At 39.4% G+C, this 15,351-nt stretch overlaps 1 protein-coding gene across 9 annotated transcripts in view; it reads left to right on the top strand.

Annotated features, from left to right (window-relative positions):
- Positions 1 to 15,351, top strand: part of ARHGAP24 (Rho GTPase activating protein 24) — a 703,232-nt gene that overhangs the window by 224,656 nt on the left and 463,225 nt on the right. For 8 of the 9 annotated variants that reach the window (XM_049885808.1, XM_049885804.1, XM_049885803.1 and 5 more), the window contains one exon: positions 13,425 to 13,624. In XM_049885808.1, coding sequence (XP_049741765.1) covers positions 13,445 to 13,624 — 180 coding nt within the window. In that variant the 5' untranslated portion in view covers positions 13,425 to 13,444. Of the gene's footprint in view, positions 1 to 13,146; positions 13,279 to 13,424; positions 13,625 to 15,351 lie in introns of those variants that run through there. The other variant, XM_049885800.1, reaches the window with a different exon arrangement.

Below are 15,351 nucleotides of genomic sequence, written 5' to 3'. Positions count from 1 at the left end.
TAAGTGCCTAAGGGCTTTTGTTTGAAGGAGAAAACCTGGGAGTTCATTGTAGACAAATGACTGTCTCAGTCCAAGTTACCCACTAGTAAAATATTTTCTTTGAAGTTGGCTGAATAAAAAGCTGGCCCCATAGAGAGGCTTGAAATGATAATGTAATCGACAACATATCTAATATTCCTGGGTTGAACTCACTAAAGCACCTGGCATTAAAAGTAGTGAATGTTTCAGACAAGCTTTAATCTGAGTTTAAAAATATGACCATCAGGCGACAGAGATGGGGGACTCTGTAAAGAATAAGCACAGAGGTTATTTCCCAGTCGTGAGGGGACAGTCAGCTGAGCCTGCCTCTCTCAGGCACTGGCTTCAGCTTCGCTGTCCCCACTCTGCCCAGTATGTTCGGAGGCCCTCCTTTCCTGCTGCTATGGCTCCCCGTGCTTTGGGTATTCTAATCTCACTACTTTTTTCAGATATGACAAACCTCTTGGTTCCTAGAGCCAGACTAAAGCTTTTCCAAACAAAACTTTACTAATGAATTATTGATGAGAGAGGGGAGAGACACATAAAAGGTTAAAAACTGAGATGTTTATAAAATCAAGTTTCTGATTCTATTTTTAGGGTCTATAAAAGACTGGATTTATTAAAGAAGCGGGAACACCCAGGCCCTGTTTTCTTTTCCCTGCTTCAGGTCTGTTTCCTTTTTCCTTTTGTTCCTGTGATGCCATGATAAAACAAAAACAGCTGGCATGGAGTCAGCTCTGACTCATGACGACCCCGTGTGCCAGAGTAGAACTGAGCTCCATAGGGGTTTCAATGGCTGATTTTTTGGTAGATCACCAGGTCTTTCGTCTGAGGCTCCTCTGGGTGGACTGGAACCTCCAACCTTTCGGTCAGCAGCTGAATGTGTTAACTCTTTGCACCGCAGAGTGTCATCTTGGAATTACCAGTAAGCTATTCATTTCTTCTTTTAAAAGAAGTTAACTTTCTTTTTTTTTTTTCTCCATTTCAAGTGACGTTCTCCTCAGTAGCATACCTAAGTTTCTATTTTACATTTGAGGAATAGCTTCAATTCTTGATTTGTTTACAGAGTAGAAGTAACAAGGAGTCTTCCTCTCCTTTCTGATTGATTGGTTGTGACTGCCTAGAGTGTTCTGTTGAAAAGACATCTGGTCGTGCGTACGGGTTCTGCAGGAAAGAGAATTGTGATAATTAATAATGTCTGCCATGAGCTTGAAGAATAAAAATATGATGCCACATATCTGTCATTCCCCTCTCAATCCCATCATGGTAAAGGGTTTTCTTTGTTTTATTTTGATTTTTGTTTGTATTCAGGTGGTCAGCATTGGAAATTCCAGCGATTGTCTTAATAACGTATCCCTCAGATAGCAGCATGGTGATGAGAAACACTTCTAAGTATATATTAAAGTATGTTTCTCCCTAGTTGAATTAAAACCTCTTTAAGAGAAAGCAGATTCTCTCTACAAAGTATGAGGCATAATGGATTCAACAAAACCAAAGCAAACACTTGAGATTTTTTTTTCTTTAACAGTTCATTCCATTAAGTCATTTTGATTTCTTTCCAAATGAACATGGAAGTATTGACGCTTAAAATGTAAAATGTAGATCAACGGTCCTGATCCGTCCCAACATATGCACAATTTTCTTCTATCGTCTATTCTCTGATGTTTCGGACAATTTACTTTCAAATGAATCAAGGAAAAGGATATTTTAGTATTTCCTCAGGAAAATAACTCCACATTTGCAAAATTATTACTGCTAAAGTTCCCACAGGTATGCTCTTTCGGTGACTGTTTTAAACTGTATTCATGACTGGTGGGTTTAATTGAATTCCCCTGTTTTCTTAGCACTTACTCTGTTCAGTTTTAAACGGAAATGTTTCTTTATTTTTAACTCAAATCATGATTAATGGTAGCGTCCAGTGAGATGAATGTCAGTTTGCTCAATTGCTTCTGAAGATCATTTTAGCTCCACAGGTTTTGGGTTTGGTTTAGATGGGAGAATTTGGGGTGAAGTTATTTCATTGGTCTCTAGTAACCTCGCACGTTTCAGGATTTTTCCACTGTACTCTGGGGAGCCTTAAGCCTCAGGGGTAGATTCTAGTAGGCCCAAAAGACTGATGGATTCATTTATTTACCTGTTAATTCAACAAAACATTTTGTGTTCACTTTATGCCAGTTACTCTGATGGGTTTCAGGGAGCCCACGTCCTCAAGGAGTTTACAGTGTAGAACGCCAAAAAGTAACAAGCATGGCCCATCTGTGATAAATGTTATATCCAGGTGATATGGGCGTGCATGGGAGGAGGCCTTAGCCTAGATGGGTGAAGATGGCTGTACTAGGGAGTGTTTTTTTAGAAGAGTTGCAGTCAGTCAAGAAGCTCAGGCGATAGGAACACCAGGGGTGAAAACACAAGGCCTTTCAAGGTACCTTAAAAAATTTATTTGCTTTCTAAAAACAGATTTAGGCTCCTAGAATTTGTTTCAGTATTAAAAGAACCTCCAGTAGCACCTTCACAATATTGTGACCTGGAGTGCTGATTCTCTGTAGAAGCTAGAGTTTGGCTCATTTTTCAAGCAAAGAGCTGATATGATAAAGGGCAAAAATGAACTTTTTTTCACTCATCAGTTTTTATTAGTGAGGGGTTTCTTTTTTTCCCTTAAAACATGCTATTAAAATTTAATTCTTTAAATCTTTCCTTCTTATACATTTTTGGTAAATGTATAAACTTGGAAGGCCTTCTATACATGCTTCTATACACCTAGGCTCGTTTATAAATTTTTAGCCATGTGATCTATTTTTATCATTTTATAATTTTATGCTTTTTGATAGTATTGTACCTTAGGAGATATTTTTGCATTCAACCAACAGCTACATATTTAATGGCCATTCTGCAGTCCCTCTGCTATTCTCACATCTTAGAGGACCATCAGCCTCAAGGAGCTCACCTGTCAGAGGGGAAGAGAGATAAACAAAGAACAAAACAAGAGATTCTTATGTGCTGAGAATAGAATAAAATAAAATAGGTTATATGATTGAGTATGGTGTGGGGGGATGGTACTAGCAAAAGTGTTCAAGGAAGGCTTCTCTGATATAGTAACATTTGAATTGAGAATTGAATGATGAGGAGTTAGTCAATCAAAGACTTGAGGGCAGCTTTTGTTAATGTTGTTTTTAGCTGACAAAACAGCAAAGGCAAAGGTCCTAAAAGGCTAGCGTGTCTGGAATACAGAGAACCAAGTGAGAAGTGATGTAAGATAAAATGTAAGAGGTGGGCAGGGATTATATGGCACCTCGTAGGCCATGACGGATACTTTGGATATTACTCTAAGTGTAAATGAGTAATTACTGGAGCATTTTTAGCATGGCAGTTACATGACCTGATTTGTTTTATAAAAGATTGCTCTGGCTGCTGTGGAGGGAATGTATCATATCACCGAGATAGGAATGGAATCAATGAGAATAAGTAGAAGGCATTACCGTTATCCAGGAAAGGATGCAAGGGCCTGGATTTGTATCTTAAACAGAGTCGTCACTGGATAAATTCTAAAGCTATCGCTCTCTTGCTTTGCACTCACCTGCATACGCATATTTGTGTGTGTGTGCCTGTGTATATATTTGATACATGTTTTTATTTAGGGTTGAAACATGTCGTTTAATGTCTGATACCAAGTAGAACATGGAGGTTTAGACTTTAATGATGGAAATACTTTTTCCCCTACTCTTAACTAGTCTCTATACCATCACCTATGCTTCCATCTTCTACTTTCTATTAATTCTTACATTCCCTCATAGCATCCTTCTGCCACACTTTTGCTTCCAGCCAGCCTTCTATAAAGTAGGATAATCTATTGACAAATCCTTTCTCTTTGAGTTCCTGGCTTTCCTACCAGAGAAAATGGGTATTAAGATGACCTGTTTTGAACATAGGAGTGGGCAGAAACTTGAAGGCAATGTAAGCCTTGCTGAGTTGACAAGGAACAATGGTAATACATTCAGTGTTGCGATATTATTACTTTAGATGAGGTTAGAAAGAGAGATGAGGGAAACAGATGTTGAAGCAACTGTAATTTGGGATAGTTTTTTTTTTTAAGGTCAGATTCCTTACAAGTAGAGGTGAAGATGAAAATTCTTGTTCACGTGATTTAGTGGGGGAGCAATCTCAGAAGGGAAGTGAAGAAAGCATTGTAGATCGGGGGAATGAAGTTAAGTATAAACTGGCTTTGGCCTAATCCAGTGGGGAAGCTCTGGAGCACAAATTACAACACAGGGTTAGTCACTGTTGAGGCCAAGAGATTAGTCTTTTGTACCCCCCTGCTGGGCCTTCTGGTTCATCAAATGCTGAGGTCTGTGGCGGGCGGGGGGGGGGTTGTGAGGTGCAGAGCCTCGCATGAGATTCCCCCTTTGGTGAGAACAATTCTTCAGGGAAGGCATTCATACCTGCTGGTGTGTCAGGTAAGAGAGTTCCAGGTGGGGCACCAACTTCTTGATGCTACAGGTGATCAGGATTAGGAGCAATGAACTTGACCTTGGTAGCACCCAAGGGAAATCCAGTTAGAGATGGAGGATGGAGAAAGAGAAGATTTGGTAGAATGGGCTTCAACATTTACAGTTGGGCTAAAGTAGAGGGCTGGGAATTTTGAAACAATTAGGTAGGGGCTACCTTATATCATAAAATAATTGTGAAGTAATTTTACCCAGAAATTATTTAAGTACCTAGAGGATTAAAGAGCTTTATATTCTAAATCAGGTAAACAATTACAGTTATAGACTGACTATAATGGTGCCGTGATCAGGTTGTTTAATGCAGTGTACGGTAGAGTTTTGCTATGTTCTATGCTTCTTCAAGAATATCCTATCTGCAGGAATATGCTTACGTGTCTCCCAGTGGCATGGCAGTTAGTTTTGGAAAATGAGAAGAGAATGTCAGCAAATATTCTGCTTTGAAGAATTTTCTTCTCTAGGGGAAATACATGCATACGATGTATATGCTCCCACATGTATATATACACAAATACATGGACACACATATATGTGCACACATACACACATTCATGCGTGCACACATTGCTTTCTCCTTCCCTGTGTAAGTTTTTCTTGTACAAGCCATTACTTCTAGAGAGTATATATGCTCGCGTTAGATATACAGCTCAGTAAAATGTCCTACTGGCTGACAAACCAGCATGTTAGCAACGGCTACAGAAGAGAGTTTTTTTTGTTTTTTGTTTTAAATAAGAAAGCAGAGTTTAGATAAACATTGTCTATCTATAATTCCAATGACAACACAAAAGGTGATAATCGGGTGTGATCAGAATTACGCTTGAAAGTCCCATACATCTCTTATCAATTGGAGTGTTTTCCCGCCTCTGCCAGTTTTTGTTTTCCACACAGTAATAGAACAGAGCACTGTTTCTTTGATTGAACAACTGGAGTAGTTTGTGTGTGTTGAAGGGCCATGTGGTGTGAAAGCACGTGAACTCTGAAACTCTGGGATCACATTCTATGGGAGGTGCACCACCTGAGGCCAACGGAGCTGATACTGACCAGAGGAATGCAGATTCATTTCTTCCGCCTCACACTTGCTGTGGGAGCATATGTTCATTGAGCCAAATGGAAGGACAGTGGTGGAATTGCTTGAGCTATTTAAGTTGTTCTTTCTCTCTCCCTTTTCTCTATCTATCTAGCCCTTTCCCTCCATCTCACTCTTGTGTTTGCTGAACATGTGTAGTTGAAGCTATGTTAAGTTAAATCCAAATACACTGTAACTCTGTTGCATAGGGCATTCTATTTTTATACATCTTTGTTTATATGGATGTTTATGTATTCTTTGTTGAAATTAAGTGACAAATATAAATACCTATGTGTGCGGCTGTTTGACTTTTAGACAATTCTGTTAGGAATATGAATTTCATCTCTGATTATACCTTGTTATATATTACAGTGCTTTTAGTTCACCTGGTTATAAAAAGAATCACAAGAGTGTATGAACAAACCAGTTTTTATCTCTAAAAAACAATTCAAAGCTCTAAGGCCGTCAAATGATGGGGCCTTTCTAAGCCCCACCTTGGAAGAGTGCCACCATTAAGGGTTTTTTCTAAGGCTGATACAAAGATACAAGTTAACTTCTTTAATGGATTGAATTGTGTCCCCCCAAAATATGTGTCAACTTAGTTAGGCCATGTGTGGTTGTCCTCCATTTTATGATTTTCCTAACCCACTGAAACCATTGCCATTGAGTCAATTCTGACTCATAGCAACTGCTATGAGTCTTTTAGGGTGGGATATAATACCCTTGCCCATGCCACATCCTGATCCAATGTAAAGGGAGTTTCCTTGGGGCGTGGCCTATACCACCTTTTATCCTACAAAAGATAAAAGGAAAGGGAAGCTAGCAGAGAGGGGAGACCTCATACGACCAAGAAAGCAGCACCGGGAGCAGAACGTGTCCTTTGGACCTGAGGTTCCTGCTCTGAGGTGCTCCCAGACCAAGGGAAGACTGATGACAAAGACCTTCCTCCAGAGCCGACAGAGAGAGAAGGCTTTCCCCTGGAGCTGACACCCTGAATTTGGACTTACAGCCTACTAGACAGTGAGAGAATGAATTTCTCCTTGTTAAAGCCATCCACTTGTTGCATTTCTGTTATAGCAGCACTAGATGACTAACACAACTTCCAATTTTGTTTTTGTTTTAGTTTGGAGTAACAATTTATGTTGTTGTTGATTTGTTAAAAGCTTAAATTGATAGCTCTATTTTGTAATCTCACGTACCATCCAGCTGTCATGGCCTGACCACAGTGAAAATACTTTCCCAGTGGAGATTCACTTAAATCATTCCCTGAGAATTTGAGTAACTAAATTGTGTTTTGTAAATTGTGCTAAACTGCAATTGGATAAATGCATTTCCTATCAATGCTCAAACGGGTAAGTTTAGAATATTATGTTTCTTTGTAAAGAACAATTTCAGGTTCACTTAAGTTTGGTGATTTTGTTATTGTGTTTAAGAAAATTTTCATGCTAATTTAAGTATTGTTTGCCAAAGGAAAAAAAAATCAATTTCTTAAATACACAATTTTATTTAAGGCATTAAATGTACTTAAAAAGTACTTTCCATAATGTTCTTTGTAGGATTTCTATTACGGTTGTTAAATAGCTTCATTCGTTGATTCAACAAATGTTTACGGAGCCAAAACTGTTGTCACCGTTGTGTGCCGTTGAGTCAATTCTGACTCACAGTGACCCTATATGACAGAGGAAGACTTTCCCATAGGGTTTCCTAGTCTGCAGTCCTTATGGAGCAGATGGCGTGGTCTTTGGTCCTGCAGAGCCACTGGTAAGTTGGAAATGCTGACCTTTTTGGCTTCGCAGCAGAGCATTTAACCATTGCACTAACAGGGCTCCTGAGACCGAACTAAGTACTATTAAAGGCACTGGGTGTATTGTGGTGAGGAAAACCGTGCTCTTGACCTCATGTAACTTGTGATCTCCTGGAGGGGTGATAGACTATAGACAGCTGAAGAAATAATAATTCAGAGAAGTGTCAGACAGAGGACAGTATTTGTAGGTAGAGACTATAGCAGAAGTGGAACTAGTTCAGTAGGTGCTTAGAGAAGGCTTGTTGGAGGAAAACAATTTTAAGCTGGGACTCAGAGGATGAGAAGGAGTCAACTATGCAAAGAGCACGGGGCAAAGTTTTCTAGGCGTATAGATCAGCAAGTGGCAAGACTCAAGGCAGAAAGAAGCTTGGGTGTTTCCAGAACTGAAAGAAGCCTGGTGTGGTTGCTTGCATCAGCGCATTTGTGTGTGTGTGTGTGTGTGTGTGTGTGTGTGTGTGGCAGAGGGTGGGAAGAATTTGGAGAAAGTGGCATGAGATTACAGGTTAGAGAAGTAAACAGATGCCAGGTGATTCAGAGCCTTATCAGCCAAGGTAAAACACTGGATTTTGAAATAAGTATAATGGAGGTGGGGGCGGGGCGGGGGCAATGAAGTTTTTAAGTGTAAAGAATCTTAATCTGATTTAAACTTTTAAAAGCCTCCTTTGGCTGCTTTAGGAGCCCTGATAGCATAGTGGTTAAGGGCTTGGCTGCTAACCAAAAGGTTGAAGTTGGAATCCACCAACCACTCCTTGGAAACGTTATGGGGCAGCTTTACTCCGTTCAACAGGGTCCCTATGAGTCGGAATTGACTCGAGGGCAATGTTTTTTTTTTGGCCGCTTTATGGAGCATGAAATATGTGTGAGCTTGTGCTTGAGGATTTGTGTCTGTAGTTAAAAAAGGAAGCAATAAGACCAGCCAGAAGGATATTAGAATTATCTCGGCAAAAGATAAAAAAATAAAATAAAATAAAATAAAATAAAACTTTATGCCTCAACATAAAAAAAAAACTTCACAACTGGAACAATAAGCAACATCACGATAAACAGAGAAAAGTTTGAAATTGTCAAGAATTTCATTTTACTTGGATCCACAATCAACACCCAAGGAAGGAGCAGTCAAGAAGTCAAACAACACATTGCGTTGGACAAATCTGTGGCAAAGACCTCTTTAAAGTGTGAAAAATCAAAGATGTCACTTTAAGGACTAAGGGGCACCTGACCTAAGCCATGGTGTTTTCAATCACCTCATATGCATGTGAAAGCTGGACTATGAATGAAGAAGACTGAAGAAGAATCGATGCCTTTGAATTATGGTGTTGGCAAAGAATATTGAATATACCATTGACTGCCAAATGAATGAACAAATCTGTCTTGGAAGAAGTATTGCCAGAATGCTCCTTAGAAGCAAGGATGGCAAGACTGTCTCATACTTTGGACATGTTATCAGGAGGGATCGGTCACTGGAGAAGAACATCATGCTTGGTAAAGTAGAGAGTCAGTGAAAAAGAGGAAAAGAGGAAGACCCTCAGTGAGATGGGCTGACACAGTGGTTGCTACAATGGGCTCAAGCATAACAACGATCATGGGGAAGGCACAGAACCAGGCAGTGTTTCTTTCTATTGTACATAGGGTTTCATTGTGCCATTTACTGTGAGCAGGTTTAGCAGAGGATCAGGCTTCGGGGGGCGGGGGGTGGGGATCTTGTTCACTTTTAGACACCTAGCATCAAACTAATTGCAAACTTAATTAATTTATCAAACATTTATCGAGTGTCACCGTATTTCATGTTGTACTAAGTGTTGGGGATATCTGGTGTCCCTATGCTTATGGGATTATAGAGATTATAGATTTTAGAGTGCTGGAAGGGATTGTATTTAGGAACGATCCTCGAACGATCAATCTTCATTGTAAAGATGAGGGATAAAATTTGAACCCCTTAATTTATCTATAAATATCAAAATTCCTCAAAAAAAAAAAACCAAACCCACTGCCTTTGAGTCTATCCCTACTCACAGCAACACTATGGGACAGTGTAGAACTGCCCAATAGGGTTTCCAAGGCGGTAAATCTTACGGAAAGTGCCTTGTCACATCTTTCTCCCACAGAGCAGCTGGTGGGTTCCAACCGTCGACCTTTGGTTAGTAGCCAAGTCCTTTAACCACAGAGCCACCAGGGCTTCTCTCTTCTGTAAAAGTCATGGTTATTTTAGTAAAACTTAATTTTTCTCATCTAACAATAGCTGTGGCATTTTTTCCCCCTAGGGATATGATACAATCTGTTTTTATTTCTGTTTTAATTAATTGTTACAATTAGTATTATTAAAACTCTTTCTGTTGCAATATGAAGTCATAAAAATGTAAGCTTTATGTCCAAGAGTTCAGTGGGCAATGCTGTCATTGGCCTTAACCAGACTTATAAACAACAAATGGAAGAAAAACCATAAACTGTGTTCTTACATGTACACATTTTTTTACTAAGGCATTAGTAGTGAACAATAGGGAAGGGAATTGGCCACTTGTATTTTTTATATTATTATTATTATTAATAATTTTTATTGTGCTTTAAGTGAAAGTTTACAAATCAAGTCAGTCTGTCACATGTAAGCTTATATATACCTTGCTACATGCTCCCATTTACTCTCCCCTAATGAGTCAGCCCGCTCCCTTCTTCCAGTCTCTCCTTTCGTGACCCTTTTGCCAGTTTCTAACCCTCTCTACACTCCCATCTCCCCTCCAGACAGGAGATGCCAATACAGTCTCAAGTGTCCACCTGATACAACTAGCTCACTCTTCATTAGCATCTCTCTCCAGCCCATTGTCCAGTCCCTTCCATGTCTGATGAGTAGTCTTCGGGAATGGTTCCTGTCCTGGGCCAACAGAAGGTTTGGGGACCATGACCGCTGGGATTCTTCTAGTCTCAGTCAGACCATTAAGTCTGGTCTTTTTATGAGAATTTGGGGTCTGCATCCCACTGTTCTCCTGCTCCCTCAGGAGTTCTCTGTTGTGTTCCCTGTCAGGGAGTCATCGATTGTGGCCAGGCACCATCTAGTTCTTCTGGTCTTAGGATGATGTAAGACTCTGGTTCATGTGGCCCTTTCTGTCTTGGGCTCATAGTTATCATGTGACCTTGGTATTCTTCATTCTCCTTTGATCCAGATGGGTTGAGACCAATTGATGCATCTTAGATGGCCGCTTGTTAGCATTTAAGACCCTAGACGCCACACTTCTGAGTGGGATGCAGAATGTTATCATAATAGAATTTATTTTGCCAATTGACTTAGAAGTCCCCTTAAGCCATAGTCCCCAAACTCCTACCCTTGCTCCGCTGACCTTCGAAGCATTCAGTTTATCCTGGAAACTTCTTTGCTTTCGGTCCAGTCCAGTTGAGCTGACTTCCGTGTATTGAGTATTGTCCTTCCCTTCACCTAAAGTAGTTCTTATCTACTAACTAATCAGTAAATAACCCTCTCCCACTCTCCCTCCCTCCCCCCTCTCGTTACCACGAAAGAATGTGTTCTTCTCAGTTTATACTATTTCTCAAGATCTTATAATAGTGGTCTTATACAGTATTTGTCCTTTTGCATCTGACTAATTTCATATTTTTTATATTATTGATGGTAGTTTGATAATTGCTTTCAAGGATTTTAGAGGAACTTTTTCAAATGTAATAGAAAGAAAGAAAAAAAAACCAAAAGAAAGAATTCGTTGTTGTGCAATGCATTCTTGATGTGTGTGTGTGTGTGTGATGTGTTTGTTTTAAGGTCTTACTCAACTTTATAGGTTAAGATGCTTGGTCAAAGAATAAATAAATGGAATTGAAATAGCAAGTTGGGTATATGTGTACAATTTAAATACCAACAAAGATTATTTAAGGTGGTCTAAAAAGTATACTCATTATCTAAATTATATTATGGTATTTATTGTTGACTGAGAATGGGCTTTTCTTGGCTGTTTCTACTAGGTCAAATATTGTGTAAGAAAACAGATGAAAATTCCTGCCTTAAGGGCATAACAATCTTGAAGCATTGGGCATGATCCGATATGCACACACATGAGTTTCCTGCAGTAACCTGTTAATGTCCTGGGAATAACCCATAGAGCAACTGATGTTTCCAGACGTTTGTAGAGTAGGTGGACTATTAATTAGAAGGGTGTTTCGGTATAAAGAAGGAAACAAAAGTGGATGTTGAATGAGACAGATAGTAGTGAAGTGACCTATTTGAAGCTTAGGAACAGTTTAAAAAGGTGAAGGTAAAAGCAAAGATGGAGGTAGACTGAAATTAATGTCAGTGGAAGATGCAAAATTACTAAGATGGTTGAAATTAAAAATAAAAAGTAATTATAACCAAAATTTCTGCTTTATCCTTACAACTGGAATGGCAAAACTAAATTAAAAGAAACTGAACAGATCAAAACAGGTGCCGTGGAGTCAGTTCTGACTCATGGAGGCCCCAGGTGTGTCAGAGTGGAACTGTGCTCCATAGGGTTTTCAGTGGCTGATTTTTCAGAAGTAGATCACCAGGCGTTTCTTTCAAGGTGCCTCTGGGTAGATTCTAGCTGCCAATCTTTCGGTTAGCAACAGAGCACTGCACCAACCAGTGACTTTCTCAAAGAAACTGGAAGACCAAAAATGGAACATTTGAACCTATACCTTCAAAGAAGAAGCAAATAAATAACCAAGGGCTGACAATGAAAAGTTCATGGAATTTATAACTGTTGTTGTTATTTGTTGCTGGTGCATCGATTCCGCCTCATGGAGACTCCATGTATACAGTGTGTAACTGTGCTCCACAGGGTCTTCAAAGCTGTGGCCCTTCAGAAGCAGATTGCCAGGCCTGTCTTCCAGGGTTTCCCTGGGTGGGTTTGAACTGTTAACCTTCCAGTAACTGTTTGTGCCTACCAGGGACTAAATAGAATTTTATAAATATAAATTGATTGAAAAATCAGTGGTGAAAATAAAAACTAGAGGGAAAGACTACTTGTCTTCTGGAATCAATTAGATTTTTGAATGAATATGCCTGAACAGGAATAGTCCATGTTTTGTTAATTAATTTGTATCCTTATGAGTATACTCGGCACTCCTCAAACAAGAAGAGAGCAGGCTTCTCACTTCCTGAATGAATGCTTAGAAATCAAATTAGCAAGAATTTGGAGAAAGCCTTTCGGACAGGAAAATCTCTTTTTACTCCTAACCACTCATGCCCGGCTCTCTCGAAAGCCCACCTCCTCCCTTCTTATTGTGGCACTTTAGCGTCTCATCTGTTGATTAACGTTTTCCCTATGATAACCCCATGTTATTACTATGTATATTGTGTACAGCCTTATACATAACCTTAAGGTATTCTTCGCCATGTAATTGACTGGAGCTTACCATTTACTCCTGAAGGTTGAGGGTGGGTGTAAGGAGAAGGAAATTTGATTTGCCAGGCAGGTTTTTTTTTTTTTTTTTCTCCTCTAAACTTTTTCAGCTGTTCTAACTCCTGATCGGCCAAAGAAACTCTCAAGGGAATAGTTTGGGTTGAGGGAGGCAGATGCATCTTGGAAAATTTTCACATATGCAAAACAAATGTCTTCCATTGAGGTTTTTAAAATAGTCTCTTTAAACTTTAACATGTGTCAGGCTAGTGCTTGCTCAGATAATCAGAGGCCTGCACAAACAGGCGAGTCAGTGCACAAAGATACTGGGTCCCATTATCATGAGCATTATGCTTTTGTTGCTTGTTTTAGTTTGTTTTCAAAAATTGCATCTTAACATATTACCTCTAGAACTTTCCCATTTCTTTCATTCTACTTAGGAAAAAAAAAAAAAAAAGTTATCATCACCTAGTTCACTTAAGAAACCAGGAAGACAAAACAAGTTCTCCAAGTTTTCCTTGGGCATGTTGTTGTCAGGTCTGTGGCTTGCTTCTAGAAATTTGGCAAATGAACTGATAAACATTTTTTATCCTCTTTCCCCTCTATTTATGGACGGGTGAGGTTTAAGAGGAAATTGAATATAGCAGAGAACCTCATTCTTGCCTTTTCTCTTTGCTAAATAGGGAAGTCCGTCAGCCTGATAATGGAGGAGAACAACGACTTTGGGGAGAACCCCCAACAAGGCCAAGGGCGGCACAGTGGCATGAAGTGTGGGTGGCTGAGGAAGCAAGGAGGCTTTGTCAAGACTTGGCATACCCGCTGGTTCGTTCTCAAGGGGGATCAGCTCTATTATTTCAAAGATGAAGATGAAACCAAGCCCTTGGTAAGTAGAAGCAAATAAAATGCACTGTGGGCCTAAGGAATCCAAGAAGTAGAAGAGTTTGCTTGAAATCGATGCAGATTAAGGCTGTCCCAATTTCCCTGGCTCTTGTTCAGTTCATTGGCATCTTTTGCACTTTTTCGCATTGTTTGCTTTAGTTCAGAGTTGATGAACTTGCTAATTGAGGCGAAGTAGCAGATTATACTGGTCTAATATTGTTTTTAATTTTTACTAAGCCCAAACAGAATGCCTGAGTCACTCGGGAAAACTTACTTCAGAAGAGAATTTTAATAGACATCTGCTAGAAGACATATATTGTAGCCAAAACATCTTTTCTTCTCTCAGGAATACATTGAAAGCAAAACTTTGAAGGAAGACTGTCAATGCAACTTTCAGTTATTTCTGAGACATCTTCAGCAGCAATTCTCTAGGGCTTCCCTCTACCTCTGTTGTTGTCAAGTACTATCAGTCGATTCTGACTTGTAGTGACCCTACAGAACAGAGTAGAACTGTCCCATAGGATTTCCAAGGAGTGGCTGGTGGATTTGAACTGCTGACCCTTTGGTTGGCAGCCAAGCTCTTAACCACTAAGCCACCAGGGCTTCTCTCTTAACAGGCATAAAATATGGATGTGGTGCTAAACTGTACATTGATACATTCAACTGGGATGCACAATATAGGGCTCTGGGAACAGGTTCTATGCTTTTTTGTGGTTCCTTAACAGTCTTTTATTTGCTTATTATTTTCTCAGCCACAATTCTCTAGACTGCAATAACAGGGAGTTAAAGTCATCTCTCCTACTAGTTCTAAACAAACTTTTTCCTCTGTGATTGCTTATCAACTCATCAAAGAATAATTTTGACTGAGGCATCACCGCTGTGCTTTCCCTCCGTCCACATCCAGGGGATACTGGTAAACCATATGTTAGATTAGTTCACGTAAACATCCATGACAGAATGTTCTTGAGACTCTTTCCTCTGGTGTTAAGTTCAAGAACCAAATTAGGAATTGAATCAGGGCTGCTCTAGTGTTTTAAATTCCTGAAGCATTTTCGTTTCACCAGGTTCTCATTCCTGTAATTGAGTGAATTAACAATAGCAATGACAGTACATGATACAAACCCCAATTGTTTTTTTTTTTTTTGAAATTGCCATTTTTTTTTTGAGCTTTTCCTAGGGCCAGACATCAGGTTAAGAATTTACATGTATTATTATTATTATTATTATTTTTTAATCTTATGACATGCTTAAAATAACCCTATGAGGTAGGCATTACCATCCCTTTTTGTGCACGAGGAATCCAAGGGTCAGCACATTATGCAGATTACCCAAATTTTAACAGATAGTGGAGCCATCATTTACCTCTAGGTAGGTCTCAGTTTACCTGGCCTCTGCCAAAGGCCTGGCAAATAAAGTAATAAGAATATCTCATATTGGTGTTACTTAGAACGGTTGATGGTATATTTCTGTATTTGTTACTTAATTTGTCATAGCAAATCAGTGGGGAATATGAGGATTATCATTACAGATGAAACTATTGTGGCTTAGAGATGTGAAATGACATGTTCAAGGTCATATTGAGGTAAGAAGCAAAGCAGTGGAATCTTTGACCTTTATCTCACATCCAGAGTTCTTTTTCATTGTACCTTGTCTAATGCTCTGGTTAAGTATTACCTTGAACATAAAATCATTTTTTACCAAACTCAGAGAAAGGGATCAGATTAATGTGAA

Source organism: Elephas maximus, chromosome 5 (genome assembly GCF_024166365.1).
Source record: "Elephas maximus indicus isolate mEleMax1 chromosome 5, mEleMax1 primary haplotype, whole genome shotgun sequence".
NCBI lineage: Eukaryota > Metazoa > Chordata > Mammalia > Proboscidea > Elephantidae > Elephas > Elephas maximus.
This window is presented reverse-complemented; position numbering and strand designations above follow the sequence as displayed.